At 49.8% G+C, this 17,826-nt stretch overlaps 1 protein-coding gene across 1 annotated transcript in view; it reads left to right on the forward strand.

Moving 5' to 3' along the window:
- The window catches only part of LOC146063189 (solute carrier family 22 member 7-like), a 78,559-nt gene that overhangs the window by 28,817 nt on the left and 31,916 nt on the right, over positions 1 to 17,826 (forward strand). The window contains exon 4 of the mRNA XM_083175342.1: positions 17,420 to 17,588. Coding sequence (XP_083031468.1) covers positions 17,420 to 17,588 — 169 coding nt within the window. The remainder of the gene's footprint in view (positions 1 to 17,419; positions 17,589 to 17,826) is intronic.

The raw sequence follows: 17,826 nt of genomic DNA on the forward strand, positions 1-17,826 counted from the left end.
TATGTCAGGGAGTCTCCTGCAGAATGCAGGAGGGGAGATAACTATGATGTAACAGTGTAATGTGGGCTCAGTGACATGAGGGAGATTGCTAGTCTAAGGAGGGAGAGAGGGAGATTGCTGCTATGTCAGGGAGTCTCCTGCAGAATGCAGGAGGGGAGGTAAGTATGATGTAACAGTGTGATGTGGGCTCGGTGACATGAGGGAGATTGCTAGGCTAATGAGGGAGAGAAGGAGATTGCTGCTATGTCAGGGAGTCTCCTGCTGAATGCAGGAGGGGAGATAACTATGATGTAACAGTGTAATGTGGTCTCGGTGACATGAGGGAGATTGCTAGTCTAATGAGGGAGAGAGGGAGATTGCTGCTATGTCAGGGAGTCTCCTGCAGAATGTAGGAGGGGAGATAACTATGAAAACTAGTTTCAGGGAGATTACAGTCGGTAGTAGAATTTTGCACAGCACCCCACTGAGGGAGCATGTCATGCTCCACCCAAAGGGTGTGTCTAGTTTCATATAAGGACAGATTGTGAAAAGAGATTGTGAACGTGGCACTAGAAGCGTGGGTGCGTACTGCTACATCTGAGAGGAATCTTGTAAAATGACTTATATCCAAATGTAGTTAGTAAGAGCTACTGTACTTGGTAACGTGCTGGGAAATGGTGCTGATGATTCAATGTAAATGTATCTATCTCTCATTCATTCTTTCCCCAAAAATGTAGCATTGTAATGTGGACTAGGTGACATGAGGGAGATTGCTAGACTAATGAGGGAGAGAGGGAGATTGCTGCTATTTCAGGGAGTCTCCTGCAGAATGCAGGAGGGGAGGTAACTATGATGTAACAGTGTAATGTGGGCTCGGTGACATGAGGGAGATTACTAGACTAATGAGGGAGAAAGGGAGATTGCTGCTTTGTCAGGGAGTCTCCTGCAGAATGCAGGAGGGGAGGTAACTATGATGTAACAGTGTATTGTGGCCTAGGTGACATGAGGGAGATTGCTAGACTAATGAGGGAGAGAGAGATTGCTGCTATGTCAAGGAGTCTCCTGCAGAATGCAGGAGAGGAGGTAACTATGATGTAACAGTGTAATGTGGGCTAGGTGACATGAGGGAGATTGCTAGACTAATGAGGGAGAGAGGGAGATTGCTGCTATGTCAGGGAGTCTCCTGCAGAATGCAGGAGGGAGGTAACTATGATGTAACAGTGTAATGTGGGCTAGGTGACATGGGGGAGATTGCTAGACTAATGAGGGAGAGAGGGAGATTACTGCTATGTCAGGGAGTCTCCTGCAGAATGCAGGAGGGGAGATAACTATGATGTAACAGTGTAATGTGGGCTCAGTGACATGAGGGAGATTGCTAGACTAATGAGGGAGAGAGGGAGATTGCTGCTATGTCAGGGAGTCTCCTGCAGAATGCAGGAGGGGAGATAACTATGATGTAACAGTGTAATGTGGGCTCAGTGACATGAGGGAGATTGCTAGTCTAAGGAGGGAGAGAGGGAGATTGCTGCTATGTCAGGGAGTGTCCTGCAGAATGCAGGAGGGGAGATAACTATGATTTAACAGTGTAATGTGGGCTCGGTGACATGAGGGAGATTGCTAGTCTAATGAGGGAGAGAGGGAGATTGCTGCTATTTCAGGGAGTCTCCTGCAGAATGCAGGAGGGGAGGTAACTATGATGTAACAGTGTAATGTGGGCTCGGTGACATGAGGGAGATTACTAGACTAATGAGGGAGAAAGGGAGATTGCTGCTTTGTCAGGGAGTCTCCTGCAGAATGCAGGAGGGGAGATAACTATGATGTAACAGTGTAATGTGGCCTAGGTGACATGAGGGAGATTGCTAGACTAATGAGGGAGAGAGAGATTGCTGCTATGTCAGGGAGTCTCCTGCAGAATGCAGGAGAGGAGGTAACTATGATGTAACAGTGTAATGTGGGCTAGGTGACATGAGGGAGATTGCTAGACTAATGAGGGAGAGAGGGAGATTGCTGCTATGTCAGGGAGTCTCCTGCAGAATGCAGGAGGGGAGATAACTATGATGTAACAGTGTAATGTGGGCTCAGTGACATGAGGGAGATTGCTAGTCTAAGGAGGGAGAGAGGGAGATTGCTGCTATGTCAGGGAGTGTCCTGCAGAATGCAGGAGGGGAGATAACTATGATTTACCAGTGTAATGTGGGCTCGGTGACATGAGGGAGATTGCTAGTCTAATGAGGGAGAGAGGGAGATTGCTGCTATGTCAGGGAGTGTCCTGCAGAATGCAGGAGGGGAGGTAACTATGATGTAACAGTGTAATGTGGACTAGGTGACATGAGGGAGATTGCTAGACGAATGAGGGAGAGAGGGAGATTGCTGCTATGTCAGGGAGTCTCCTGCAGAATGCAGGAGGGGAGGTAACTATGGTGTAACAGTGTAATGTGGGCTAGGTGACATGAGGGAGATTGCTAGACTAATGAGGAAGAGAGGGAGATTGCTGCTATGTCAGGGAGTCTCCTGCAGAATGCAGGAGGGGAGGTAAATATAATGTAACAATGTAATGTGAGCTAGGTGACATGAGGGAGATTGCTAGACAAATGAGTTAGAGAGGGAGATTGCTAGACTAATGAGGGAGAGCGGCAGATTGCTGCTATGTCAGGGAGTCTCCTGAAGAATGCAGGAGGGGAGATAACTATGATGTAACAGTGTAATGTGGGCTCAGTGACATGAGGGAGATTGCTAGTCTAAGGAGGGAGAGAGGGAGATTGCTGCTATGTCAGGGAGTGTCCTGCAGAATGCAGGAGGGGAGATAACTATGATTTAACAGTGTAATGTGGGCTCGGTGACATGAGGGAGATTGCTAGTCTAATGAGGGAGAGAGGGAGATTGCTGCTATGTCAGGGAGTGTCCTGCAGAATGCAGGAGGGGAGGTAACTATGATGTAACAGTGTAATGTGGACTAGGTGACATGAGGGAGATTGCTAGACTTATGAGGGAGAGAGGGAGATTACTGCTATGTCAGGGAGTCTCCTGCAGAATGCAGGAGGGGAGGTAACTATGGTGTAACAGTGTAATGTGGGCTAGGTGACATGAGGGAGATTGCTAGACTAATGAGGGAGAGAGGGAGATTGCTGCTATGTCAGGGAGTCTCCTGCAGAATGCAGGAGGGGAGGTAAATATAATGTAACAATGTAATGTGGGCTAGGTGACATGAGGGAGATTGCTAGACGAATGAGGGAGAGAGGGAGATTGCTGCTATGTCAGGGAGTTTCCTGCAGAATGCAGGAGGGGAGGTAACTATGGTGTAACAGTGTAATGTGGGCTAGGTGACATGAGGGAGATTGCTAGACTAATGAGGGAGAGAGGGAGATTGCTGCTATGTCAGGGAGTCTCCTGCAGAATGCAGGAGGGGAGGTAAATATAATGTAACAATGTAATGTGGGCTAGGTGACATGAGGGAGATTGCTAGTCTAATGAGGGAGAGAGGGAGATTGCTGCTATGTCAGGGAGTCTCCTGCAGAATGCAGGAGGGGAGGTAACTATGATGTAACAGTGTAATGTGGGCTAGGTGAAATGAGGGAGATTGCTAGTCTAATGAGGGAGAGAGGGAGAGAGGGAGATTGCTGCTATGTCAGGGAGTGTCCTGCAGAATGCAGGAGGGGAGGTAACTATGATGTAACAGTGTAATGTGGACTAGGTGACATGAGGGAGATTGCTAGACTAATGAGGGAGAGAGGGAGATTGCTGCTATGTCAGGAAGTCTCCTGCAGAATGCAGGAGGGGAGGTAACTATGATGTAACAGTGTAATGTGGGCTAGGTGAAATGAGGGAGATTGCTAGACGTATGAGGGAGAGAGGGAGATTACTGCTATGTCAGGGAGTCTCCTGCAGAATGCAGGAGGGGAGGTAACTATGGTGTAACAGTGTAATGTGGGCTAGGTGACATGAGGGAGATTGCTAGACTAATGAGGGGAGAGAGGGAGATTGCTGCTATGTCAGGGAGTCTCCTGCAGAATGCAGGAGGGGAGGTAAATATAATGTAACAATGTAATGTGGGCTAGGTGACATGAGGGAGATTGCTAGACGAATGAGGGAGAGAGGGAGATTGCTGCTATGTCAGGGAGTCTCCTGCAGAATGCAGGAGGGGAGGTAACTATGGTGTAACAGTGTAATGTGGGCTAGGTGACATGAGGGAGATTGCTAGACTAATGAGGGAGAGAGGGAGATTGCTGCTATGTCAGGGAGTCTCCTGCAGAATGCAGGAGGGGAGGTAACTATGATGTAACAGTGTAATGTGGGCTAGGTGACATGAGGGAGATTGGTAGACTAATGAGGGAGAGAGGGAGATTGCTGCCATGTCAAGGAGTCTCCTGCAGAATGCAGGAGGGGAGGTAACTATGATGTAACAGTGTAATGTGGCCTAGGTGACATGAGGGAGATTGCTAGACTAATGAGGGAGAGCGGCAGATTGCTGCTATGTCAGGGAGTCTCCTGCAGAATGCAGGAGGGGAGGTAACTATGATGTAACAGTGTAATGTGGGCTAGGTGACATGAGGGAGATTGGTAGACTAATGAGGGAGAGAGGGAGATTGCTGCCATGTCAGGGAGTCTCCTGCAGAATGCAGGAGGGGAGGTAACTATGATGTAACAGTGTAATGTGGGCTAGGTGACATGAGGGAGATTGCTAGACTAATGAGGGAGAGAGGGAGATTGCTGCTATGTCAGGGAGTCTCCTGCAGAATGCAGGAGGGGAGGTAAATATAATGTAACAATGTAATGTGAGCTAGGTGACATGAGGGAGATTGCTAGACAAATGAGTTAGAGAGGGAGATTGCTAGACTAATGAGGGAGAGCGGCAGATTGCTGCTATGTCAGGGAGTCTCCTGAAGAATGCAGGAGGGGAGATAATTATGATGTAACAGTGTAATGTGGGCTCAGTGACATGAGGGAGATTGCTAGTCTAAGGAGGGAGAGAGGGAGATTGCTGCTATGTCAGGGAGTGTCCTGCAGAATGCAGGAGGGGAGATAACTATGATTTAACAGTGTAATGTGGGCTCGGTGACATGAGGGAGATTGCTAGTCTAATGAGGGAGAGAGGGAGATTGCTGCTATGTCAGGGAGTGTCCTGCAGAATGCAGGAGGGGAGGTAACTATGATGTAACAGTGTAATGTGGACTAGGTGACATGAGGGAGATTGCTAGACTTATGAGGGAGAGAGGGAGATTACTGCTATGTCAGGGAGTCTCCTGCAGAATGCAGGAGGGGAGGTAACTATGGTGTAACAGTGTAATGTGGGCTAGGTGACATGAGGGAGATTGCTAGACTAATGAGGGAGAGAGGGAGATTGCTGCTATGTCAGGGAGTCTCCTGCAGAATGCAGGAGGGGAGGTAAATATAATGTAACAATGTAATGTGGGCTAGGTGACATGAGGGAGATTGCTAGACGAATGAGGGAGAGAGGGAGATTGCTGCTATGTCAGGGAGTTTCCTGCAGAATGCAGGAGGGGAGGTAACTATGGTGTAACAGTGTAATGTGGGCTAGGTGACATGAGGGAGATTGCTAGACTAATGAGGGAGAGAGGGAGATTGCTGCTATGTCAGGGAGTCTCCTGCAGAATGCAGGAGGGGAGGTAAATATAATGTAACAATGTAATGTGGGCTAGGTGACATGAGGGAGATTGCTAGTCTAATGAGGGAGAGAGGGAGATTGCTGCTATGTCAGGGAGTCTCCTGCAGAATGCAGGAGGGGAGGTAACTATGATGTAACAGTGTAATGTGGGCTAGGTGAAATGAGGGAGATTGCTAGTCTAATGAGGGAGAGAGGGAGAGAGGGAGATTGCTGCTATGTCAGGGAGTGTCCTGCAGAATGCAGGAGGGGAGGTAACTATGATGTAACAGTGTAATGTGGACTAGGTGACATGAGGGAGATTGCTAGACTAATGAGGGAGAGAGGGAGATTGCTGCTATGTCAGGAAGTCTCCTGCAGAATGCAGGAGGGGAGGTAACTATGATGTAACAGTGTAATGTGGGCTAGGTGAAATGAGGGAGATTGCTAGACTTATGAGGGAGAGAGGGAGATTACTGCTATGTCAGGGAGTCTCCTGCAGAATGCAGGAGGGGAGGTAACTATGGTGTAACAGTGTAATGTGGGCTAGGTGACATGAGGGAGATTGCTAGACTAATGAGGGAGAGAGGGAGATTGCTGCTATGTCAGGGAGTCTCCTGCAGAATGCAGGAGGGGAGGTAAATATAATGTAACAATGTAATGTGGGCTAGGTGACATGAGGGAGATTGCTAGACGAATGAGGAAGAGAGGGAGATTGCTGCTATGTCAGGGAGTCTCCTGCAGAATGCAGGAGGGGAGGTAACTATGGTGTAACAGTGTAATGTGGGCTAGGTGACATGAGGGAGATTGCTAGACTAATGAGGGAGAGAGGGAGATTGCTGCTATGTCAGGGAGTCTCCTGCAGAATGCAGGAGGGGAGGTAAATATAATGTAACAATGTAATGTGAGCTAGGTGACATGAGGGAGATTGCTAGACAAATGAGTTAGAGAGGGAGATTGCTAGACTAATGAGGGAGAGCGGCAGATTGCTGCTATGTCAGGGAGTCTCCTGCAGAATGCAGGAGGGGAGGTAACTATGATGTAACAGTGTAATGTGGCCTAGGTGACATGAGGGAGATTGCTAGACTAATGAGGGAGAGAGGGAGATTGCTGCTATGTCAGGGAGTCTCCTGCAGAATGCAGGAGGGGAGGTAACTATGATGTAACAGTGTAATGTGGGCTAGGTGACATGAGGGAGATTGGTAGACTAATGAGGGAGAGAGGGAGATTGCTGCCATGTCAAGGAGTCTCCTGCAGAATGCAGGAGGGGAGGTAACTATGATGTAACAGTGTAATGTGGCCTAGGTGACATGAGGGAGATTGCTAGACTAATGAGGGAGAGAGAGGGGGTTGCTGCTATGTCAGGGAGTCTCCTGCAGAATGCAGGAGGGGAGGTAACTATGATGTAACAGTGTAATGTGGGCTAGGTGACATGAGGGAGATTGGTAGACTAATGAGGGAGAGAGGGAGATTGTGCCATGTCAGGGAGTCTCCTGCAGAATGCAGGAGGGGAGGTAACTATGATGTAACAGTGTAATGTGGGCTAGGTGACATGAGGGAGATTGCTAGACTAATGAGGGAGAGAGGGAGATTGCTGCTATGTCAGGGAGTCTCCTGCAGAATGCAGGAGGGGAGGTAAATATAATGTAACAATGTAATGTGAGCTAGGTGACATGAGGGAGATTGCTAGACAAATGAGTTAGAGAGGGAGATTGCTAGACTAATGAGGGAGAGCGGCAGATTGCTGCTATGTCAGGGAGTCTCCTGCAGAATGCAGGAGGGGAGGTAACTATGATGTAACAGTGTAATGTGGCTTAGGTGACATGAGGGAGATTGCTAGACTAATGAGGGAGAGAGGGAGATTGCTGCTATGTCAGGGAGTCTCCTGCAGAATGCAGGAGGGGAGGTAACTATGATGTAACAGTGTAATGTGGGCTAGGTGACATGAGGGAGATTGGTAGACTAATGAGGGAGAGAGGGAGATTGCTGCCATGTCAGGGAGTCTCCTGCAGAATGCAGGAGGGGAGGTAACTATGATGTAACAGTGTAATGTGGCCTAGGTGACATGAGGGAGATTGCTAGACTAATGAGGGAGAGAGAGGGGGTTGCTGCTATGTCAGGGAGTCTCCTGCAGAATGCAGGAGGGGAGGTAACTATGATGTAACAGTGTAATGTGGGCTAGGTGACATGAGGGAGATTGGTAGACTAATGAGGGAGAGAGGGAGATTGCTGCCATGTCAGGGAGTCTCCTGTAGAATGCAGGAGGGGAGGTAACTATGATGTAACAGTATAATGTGGGCTAGGTGACATGAGGGAGATTGCTAGACTAATGAGGGAGGGAGATCGCCTCGTGTACTTGTCTCTGGTAATCCGTTGGCATTGGAAATGGGGTTTCACATGACTCTTGGTATTGATTTATTACACATGTATTAATTGTTAGCATAAAGTATTTGGAATTGACCTACGAACCCAAAACTCATTTATACACAGGATTACAGAGGGTACTGCTGGCAACATGTAACTAACTACAATGATGGAGAGACATCCAGTTGTCTACTCTATTAATTGTTTGGATTATGCCATTTCAGAATGTCAATAGGCCTGGGATGTGAGGTTGGCCTCCCCAATGTTCATACATCGCCGTGCTTTGCTAACTCCATACAAACCTACAGTATGGGGGATGTTGGTGCTGCTGGTGAAGGGGGATAGCAGCAGGGATTAGACAGCCCCATAGATACATTAGGGCCTCACGTAATATTTTTGGCAGAACCCCAAACAATGGTGTTTAATGGGTTATAGACACAAATAATGGCCTCCATAGTATGTTACATGTGTCATTTACAATACTGTACATACCAAATACAGCATTTTAAGTACATGAGGCATATTGTGTACTTACCACTCTCCCCATCTTCTGCACCCATTCCTGCAGGCTGGGTGGTGGGTGGAGGGTAGTTGGGTGGTGTGAGAGTGGATCGGCTGGGGGGAGGGTAGGTGGGTGGTGGTGAAGGCAGGGAGTGGATTGGGGATTGGGAGCGGGTTAGGGGTTCGGGAGTGTGTAGGGGATTGGGAGTGGGTAGGGGTTTGGGAGCAGGTAGGGGATTGACATTGGGTAGGGGATTGTGAGCGGGTAGGGGATTGTGAGTGGATAGGGGATTGGGAGCAGGTAGGGGATTGGGAGCGGGTAGGGGTTTGGGAGCGGGTAGGGGATTGGGAGCGGGTAGGGGTTTGGGAGCGGGTAGGGGATTGGGAGCGGGTAGGGGATTGGGAGCGGGTAGGGGATTGGGAGCGGGTAGGGGATTGTGAGTGGATAGGGGATTGGGAGCAGGTAGGGGATTGGGAGCGGGTAGGGGATTGGAAGCGGGTAGGGGATTGGTAGAGGGTAGGGGTTTGGGAGCGGGTAGGGATTGAGAGTGGGTAGGGGATTGGGAGCGGGTAGGGGTTTGGGAGTGGGTAGGGGATTGGGAGCAGGTAGGGGATTGGGAGTGGGTAGGGGATTGGGAGCGGGTAGGGGATTGGGAGTGGGTAGGGGTTTGGGAGCAGGTAGGGGATTGGGATTGGGTAGGGGATTGGGAGCAGGTAGGGGATTGAGAGTGGGTAGGCAGATTGGGAGCGGGTTAGGGGTTCGGGAGTGTGTAGGGGATTGGGAGCGGGTAGGGGATTGACATTGGGTAGGGGATTGTGAGCGGGTAGGGGATTGTGAGTGGATAGGGGATTGGGAGCGGGTAGGGGTTTGGGAGCGGGTAGGGGATTGGGAGCGGGTAGGGGTTTGGGAGCGGGTAGGGGATTGGGAGCGGGTAGGGGATTGGGAGCGGGTAGGGGATTGGGAGCCGGTAGGTGATTGGGAGCGGGTAGGGGATTGGGAGCAGGTAGGGGATTGGGAGCGGGTAGGGGATTGGAAGCGGGTAGGGGATTGGTAGAGGGTAGGGGTTTGGGAGCGGGTAGGGGATTGAGAGTGGGTAGGGGATTGGGAGCGGGTAGGGGTTTGGGAGTGGGTAGGGGATTGGGAGCAGGTAGGGGATTGGGAGCGGGTAGGGGATTGACATTGGGTAGGGGATTGGGAGCAGGTAGGTGTTTGGGAGCGGGTAGGGGATTGTGAGCGGGTAGGGGATTGTGAGTGGATAGGGGATTGGGAGCGGGTAGGGGATTGGGAGCGGGTAGGGGTTTGGGAGCGGGTAGGGGATTGGGAGCGGGTAGGGGTTTGGGAGCGGGTAGGGGATTGGGAGCGGGTAGGGGATTGGGAGCCGGTAGGTGATTGGGAGCGGGTAGGGGATTGGGAGCAGGTAGGGGATTGGGAGCGGGTAGGGGATTGGAAGCGGTTAGGGGATTGGTAGAGGGTAGGGGTTTGGGAGCGGGTAGGGGATTGAGAGTGGGTAGGGGATTGGGAGCGGGTAGGGGTTTGGGAGTGGGTAGGGGATTGGGAGCAGGTAGGGGATTGGGAGCGGGTAGGGGATTGGGAGCGGGTAGGGGATTGAGAGTGGGTAGGCAGATTGGGAGCGGGTTAGGGGTTCGGGAGTGTGTAGGGGATTGGGAGCGGGTAGGGGATTGACATTGGGTAGGGGATTGGGAGCGGGTAGGTGTTTGGGAGCGGGTAGGGGATTGTGAGCGGGTAGGGGATTGTGAGTGGATAGGGGATTGGGAGCGGGTAGGGGATTGGGAGTGGGTAGGGGTTTGGGAGCGGGTAGGGGATTGGGAGCGGGTAGGGGTTTGGGAGCGGGTAGGGGACTGGGAGCGGGTAGGGGATTGGGAGCCGGTAGGTGATTGGGAGCGGGTAGGGGATTGGGAGCAGGTAGGGGATTGGGAGCGGGTAGGGGTTTGGGAGCGGGTAGGGGATTGGGAGCGGGTAGGGGTTTGGGAGCGGGTAGGGGATTGGGAGCGGGTAGGGGATTGGGAGCCGGTAGGTGATTGGGAGCGGGTAGGGGATTGGGAGCAGGTAGGGGATTGGGAGCGGGTAGGGGTTTGGGAGCGGGTAGGGGATTGGGAGCGGGTAGGTGATTGGGAGCAGGTAGGGGATTGGTAGAGGGTAGGGGATTGGGAGCAGGTAGGGGATTGGGAGCGGGTAGGGGATTGAGAGTGGGTAGGCAGATTGGGAGCGGGTTAGGGGTTCGGGAGTGTGTAGGGGATTGGGAGCGGGTAGGGGATTGACATTGGGTAGGGGATTGGGAGCAGGTAGGTGTTTGGGAGCGGGTAGGGGATTGTGAGCGGGTAGGGGATTGTGAGTGGATAGGGGATTGGGAGCGGGTAGGGGTTTGGGAGCGGGTAGGGGATTGGGAGCGGGTAGGGGTTTGGGAGCGGGTAGGGGATTGGGAGCGGGTAGGGGATTGGGAGCCGGTAGGTGATTGGGAGCGGGTAGGGGATTGGGAGCAGGTAGGGGATTGGGAGCGGGTAGGGGATTGGAAGCGGGTAGGGGATTGGTAGAGGGTAGGGGTTTGGGAGCGGGTAGGGGATTGAGAGTGGGTAGGGGATTGGGAGCGGGTAGGGGTTTGGGAGTGGGTAGGGGATTGGGAGCAGGTAGGGGATTGGGAGCGGGTAGGGGATTGGGAGCAGGTAGGTGTTTGGGAGCGGGTAGGGGATTGTGAGCGGGTAGGGGATTGTGAGTGGATAGGGGATTGGGAGCGGGTAGGGGATTGGGAGCGGGTAGGGGTTTGGGAGCGGGTAGGGGATTGGGAGCGGGTAGGGGTTTGGGAGCGGGTAGGGGATTGGGAGCGGGTAGGGGATTGGGAGCCGGTAGGTGATTGGGAGCGGGTAGGGGATTGGGAGCAGGTAGGGGATTGGGAGCGGGTAGGGGATTGGAAGCGGGTAGGGGATTGGTAGAGGGTAGGGGTTTGGGAGCGGGTAGGGGATTGAGAGTGGGTAGGGGATTGGGAGCGGGTAGGGGTTTGGGAGTGGATAGGGGATTGGGAGCAGGTAGGGGATTGGGAGCGGGTAGGGGATTGGGAGCGGGTAGGGGATTGAGAGTGGGTAGGCAGATTGGGAGCGGGTTAGGGGTTCGGGAGTGTGTAGGGGATTGGGAGCGGGTAGGGGATTGACATTGGGTAGGGGATTGGGAGCGGGTAGGTGTTTGGGAGCGGGTAGGGGATTGTGAGCGGGTAGGGGATTGTGAGTGGATAGGGGATTGGGAGCGGGTAGGGGATTGGGAGTGGGTAGGGGTTTGGGAGCGGGTAGGGGATTGGGAGCGGGTAGGGGTTTGGGAGCGGGTAGGGGATTGGGAGCGGGTAGGGGATTGGGAGCCGGTAGGTGATTGGGAGCGGGTAGGGGATTGGGAGCAGGTAGGGGATTGGGAGCGGGTAGGGGTTTGGGAGCGGGTAGGGGATTGGGAGCGGGTAGGTGATTGGGAGTGGGTAGGGGATTGGGAGTGGGCCTTCTGGTCGGCCCCTGCTTCATCTGCCTGGCTACGGTCCTGTGCGGCTCTTTGACGTGCTGTGTATATTTTATCCAATTGAAGATGTGGTGTTGTAGGTGGAAGCCATGGAGATTTGGTTGGTAAAAATAAAAAAAATATATATTAGTTTCACTACTGCGGTTCTAAAACAATACACATTACTCTTTTAAAACTAGCATGCAGAGGTTATGTGAAAAATGTTCTAACAAAAACCAACACTCACAATCAGTCACACTCACAATCAGTCACACTCAGTCACACTCACTCAGTCACTCAGTCACACTCACTCAGTCACACTCAGTCACTCACACTCAGTCACTCACACTCACTCAGTCACACTCAGTCACTCACACTCAGTCTCACTCACTCACTCACACTGGCACACGCAGTCACACTCAATCTCACTTTCCATGTACCAATGTCACACATTCTGACAAACATTCTGCCTAACATGGCCAAATAAGAACAAACGCAGGCAAAACCAAGCAATAAACAGCGATTATGTGTTCAAGGTAGGCCTAGCGCTTGTCTCTATTAGAGACATAGGGGCCCGCCCACCCCCAGCCTCCGCTCCATGATGGCAACTAGGGCCATCAGCTCCACAGTGGAAAAAGGGTGCTGCCCTCTGTGAAGCCATATTGGCAATGGCGCATTAAACAAATGCAGAAACAAATATTAATGATGCTGTTCTCTGATTGGTTATTAACATTCTTATTTGGTATTAACTTTATTGATAATACTTCAATTAACAGTATGTATGCGAACATTCGTTCGGCGATAGCATAGCATGGCATGGCAACTCATTGCATTACTTATTTTATGCATGTATGTACAGGCACAGTACTATTTTTCTGGAAAAATAGGTCCAGGAACTGTAGGTCTGGGGATGAATCAATGAAATAAAAAATAATATATATAATAAAGTGAGGAAGGGAGAGTTAGATGTACCGGTATATATTGTATTTAGAAACAAAGGCACTCACAGGTGACATTAAAATAACACTTATCTTATGGAAAGTAGATTTTCAGTTCCTGATGATGTTATATTTAATAAGAGGTTCAGGAACTGAGTTCCTGCTGGTTCCTGCTGAAAAATAGCACTGTGTATAGTCGTATAGTTATTTACTTAAATGTACACATACACATATGCGCATGACTCCTGCCTACATAATTACATTTTTTACAGTGATGACCATACCTGCCTGACTGAACCCCCCCCCCCCCACCCCCCCCCCCCCTCCCGCAATTCACGGCAACCCCCCCCCACGCGACCCCCCCTCCCGCAATTTGCGGACACCCCCCAATACCCCCCCCCCCCCTAGTGATTCACAGCAACCCCAGGCTTAAATGGCACATGCAAAACACTGACATGACTATGGTCGACAATGAAAAAGGTTGACATGAGTTATTTAAGATTTATTTTTCATTTTTTGAATATTTTCATATTCATTCTCATGTGTCGAGATGGACATTAATGAAGTGCCACACTTATGTCAACATTTACATGTTAACACATTTAACACATTTCACCTATAACTCAAGTTGCAATACAGGCATCTTACATACAATTCTAACCATATTTCTCATATACAAACGTTCACAAATTAAGGGGGCGCAGCCCCTTACGACGGTGTGAAGAGCGCCCGTAGGGCGCGATGAATCACGTAGTCTATAATAATTTGGAATGGGTTGTTTAAATTTGCAAACAAAATAGCAACAACATGCAAAAATAGAAACACACATCTTACTTTGTTAAGATGCCTAACTTCAATAAATGTGTATATTTAGTACATGTCAACTTGCCCTGTGTGTAATTAAGCAAAGGCACGTGTGCGGTATTTTAGCCAGTATTAACGGCGTAATTCCAGCGGATTTCACGCCAGGTTTTTTTGGCATGTGTTTCGCGGCGTGAACGCCGATTGTGGTGCGTGCGAGTATGGAACACTGCGTGGGAGGGTGGGATGTTTCAGGGGTATTTATAGAGGGACAAACATAAGGTCACTTTGCTGCTAACATGTCTGGGTCAGACTCAGAAACTGGAATCTCAGACCCTGAGCTGATCCTAGGCAAACTGGCCTCAATGGCAGCAAATGTTAGGCAGAGGCCCAATCAGGACCTAAGGAATGAGGGGCAAACTAGCACCTCACAGGCAGGACAAACTACGGCATCAACAGATTCATCAGGATCGTAGCTGGTGGCTTCCCAAGAGAGAAGCCATGCCAGCACTGCCAGTGCATCAGGAACTAATCCTGGCGGTCAGAGATCAACTGGAACAAAGATAAAAAGAAACAAAGCATTGCAAGAGGAGGAACTTGTGATATTGGAACCCCGAGCACGGGAATGGATTGAGTTGACAAACAAGATGTTGACACCCACAATGAAGGACAAGTTATGGGACCAAATTACGGAGGATATTAATAAGGTGGCACCACAACATCGTAATGCGGATCGTGCGAAGAGAAGGCAAGTTTTTTTTTTGTTTATTCACATTTGGGGAAAAACAAACAACATTAATCAATAGCCGGTCCATGGCAAATGTAAATCTGGTGGGATAGAATAGTTAATAGTTGATTTGTTTTGGCACGCAGAAAAGAGGGGTGTGATGGTGCCCATGCACACTGCTACTGAGCATTGTCGTGTACAGCACAACATTGTGGATACGGGATGTATTTTAAGCTATACACTATCATTTCAGCAACCCTTGTTATTTATAAACAGGCACAAATTGCTTCAGGAATGATGGTCATGTGTCGCTATAGACTTAGATGCAAAATACAAATCACATGTCCTGTTGCTAGGGCCAACCAATATGAGTGTCTGTCTCATTTATGTAGCAACCTTAACAAGATAGTAGTCAGGATCATACCCTCCAACATGACCCATTCCATTAGGTACAAAATGCTCTGTTCCTGGACTTCCCTGCCAGTGGCAGTTACAGAGCTTGGCCATAGCAACAGGACATGTTAAGTAAATGTAACATCTTACACAATGAAAGGCCATGGGCTGTATGACACCTTACTAACCTATGATTATAAGTATGGGAGTACTCATATTGTTTTGTTGAGCTTCAACACTTATACAATTTTTTTTATGGTATTGGATGTCATAAGTAAATGGCATGAATACAGCATATTAAATGGTGACATTGCAGTAATTGGTATGTGCATGGTTTACATGGATTGGAAATGATGTTATATAAATACAATAAAGTGGTCTATTAAGTATTAAGTGCTGCTGTTTTATTTTAAGGTGGCACGATTTCAAAAGCAACCTCAAAAAGAAGTTGACAGGACGGTGGACGCACAGCCACACCACCGGGGCTGACAGGATGCCGAAACATCTGGCACTGTCCTCCCTGGATCTCCTGGCACAGGACTGTATCACAATCGAGGAGATCCAGGGGGTGAGCAATATGGACAGTGAGCTCCCGGTGGAGGTGTTTGAGGCTGAATATGAAGGAAAATGGTGAAATCATTGTTTTGTTCCATTTTATTTGAGCATTTGTCTAATTAACTTTCATTTCAACTAGATTTTTAGACCAAGATGCATGTCCACCGTCCCCAGCCACTCCATGTCACGTGGGAGCAGCCAGCACTGCAACACCACCTGTGCACCACCCCAGATAGAGGACAATGTTGGGGGGCAGCTGCTGAATGCCTTCCTGCAGCAGGGAGAGGCAGCATCAGAGCGGCAGAGTAGGACCGAGGAGGTCATTAAGGCAATCGCTGCCAATCAGCAGGTCATAGCTGATCAAGCCATCTGGCAAAATGATCTGCTGGCCTGGCAGAATGACCTCCTCCTCCACCACAATGAGCTTGTGGTGGAGCTAATCACCACCGACAGGGCCCTACTGTCTGCCGCTTCTGGTGCAAATCCACCAGCACCACTCCCTGCTGCCCGAAGGGGAAGAACATCACCCCCTTCCCCAGCATTTGACCCCCCAGCCCAACGGGGGCGAAGAGCTGCAGGACCAGGAAAGGGGCATAGCAAGGCCAAACGTGGCCGAAAATAATGATGTTGTGCCCTCCCTATTGATCTCCTCCATTATTTGGTCCCAAATTTTGTCCTTTGTTGTGTGGCCCAGCTTCTTGTTTGCAATGTCGATCCTATTCTGTGTAAAGGGTACCCAAATTGCAGGTCCCTTCTTTTTAAATGCTTTATCTTTGTTTCTTGATGTTGACCCTGGCTGCCAGGATTCGTGGCTGATGCCCAGGCAGTGGTGGTGTGGTGAATCAATTTGGAAAACACCTGTTGTGTTACTTTTGAATCTGCTGATGCTATATTTTGACCTGGCTGTGTAATTTATTTATTTATTTTTTAACGTTCCTTACATTTTTCCTGTGAAAGGTAACAGGAATTAAATAAAAAAATAAATAAAAACTGATTCAAAGATAACTTTGTGTTGTTTGTGAATTGATTTGAGTGAATGGGTAAATGCATGAAATTACAGCAGAGGAATGGATTCATTATTCTAAATTGACCAGAGGACTGGAGTGTGTTGTGTTCAGCTGGGAGTATTTTAGGTGCATGGCGTACTAATTGCCCAATTCGAATGCGTTGCACATACACCATTGCCCTCCGAGAAGTCAAAGCTACTTGTTTGTACCGAAGAATCACGCCTACCAATTCTCGTGCACACCCATGTTGACGCCCCGATTTCCACCCAGTTTTGCCCACTTTAAAACCGCACATACGCCTGCATTACGCCCATATTGTCCGAGAGTGTTCGGTGGTAATTTTTTCAGTGTAGCGATCCGACCGAGTACGGAGTGCCACAGTTGCACATGCGCAATGCGTACCCTACGCGCGCACTCACCATAAATACGCAATCCGAACGAATGTGTACCTGTCCGACTCAATCAGAATAAGGCCCATAGTGAGTATGTTTAATGTATAAGTGTGTAATGTATGTAGTGTGTACAATGTATGTATTCTCCAAAGTTCAGACATGTTGTAATATTGTGTCCTGAGGGGTGCGTTCAGCATACTGACTGCCGGGGTGGGAAGTGGAAGTTAGGGTAAGGCCAGGAAAGCGGTGGTGGTGGTGGTTAGGTTTAACCACTAGTGGGGGAACTTACCATTAGGCTGTAGGGGGGAAGGTTAAGGTTAGGCTGTGAGGAGTAAAAGTTAGGGTTAGGCACTTAGACAGGGGGGGGGGTAAGCAGAGGGGGAGGTTAGGTTTAGGCGCTAGCTCCGAGCAGTGGGAGAGCGGGGAAGAGGCAGGATGAGGCGGAGCTTATGGAGAAGACCTCTGTTTGGGGAGTGGTCAGTACTACCCCATTATTGTGGCTACGCCACACCCGTGTGATGCCGTTAATACATGCATCGCACAGCAGGGGGTGGGGCTATGATGTTGCAATTTGCATAATTCGATCCTCATGGCCAATCTGGGAGTATAGGTAACCCTGGGTTAGGGTTGGGGGTGAGGTGAATATAACTGTGTTTGATCTTTCTTGCAGTATTAGAGTGGACCGACACGGCACATCGCACCTTCTGTGGCACCCTTAGTAGTCTCTCGTGGTCTTTTGGTTACATGATTCTGGCCCTACTGGCATACTTGCTCAGAGACTGGCATTGGCTTCTGCTCGCCACAACTTTGCCCTGCCTGCTCGCTATTGCCACCTGGTGGTGAGTATATGTAATTATCATGCAAAAACACAAAGGATACAGGACATCCCCACAGGACAAACCCACAGGACACAAGTGACTCACAGACCCGAAAACTCAGGCTCCCACCATAAGGGAACAGATTTATGTTAGGATGGCAGCACTCTGTCTTCCCACAACACTCCCAATACACACCCCATCATACACTATGTGGGACTGTTTAGCCAGCATCATTATTGTGAACATTGGCCATTTCGTC

This window comes from Crinia signifera, chromosome 3 (genome assembly GCF_055691185.1).
Source record: "Crinia signifera chromosome 3, ASM5569118v1, whole genome shotgun sequence".
In the NCBI taxonomy this organism is placed as follows: Eukaryota; Metazoa; Chordata; class Amphibia; order Anura; family Myobatrachidae; genus Crinia; species Crinia signifera.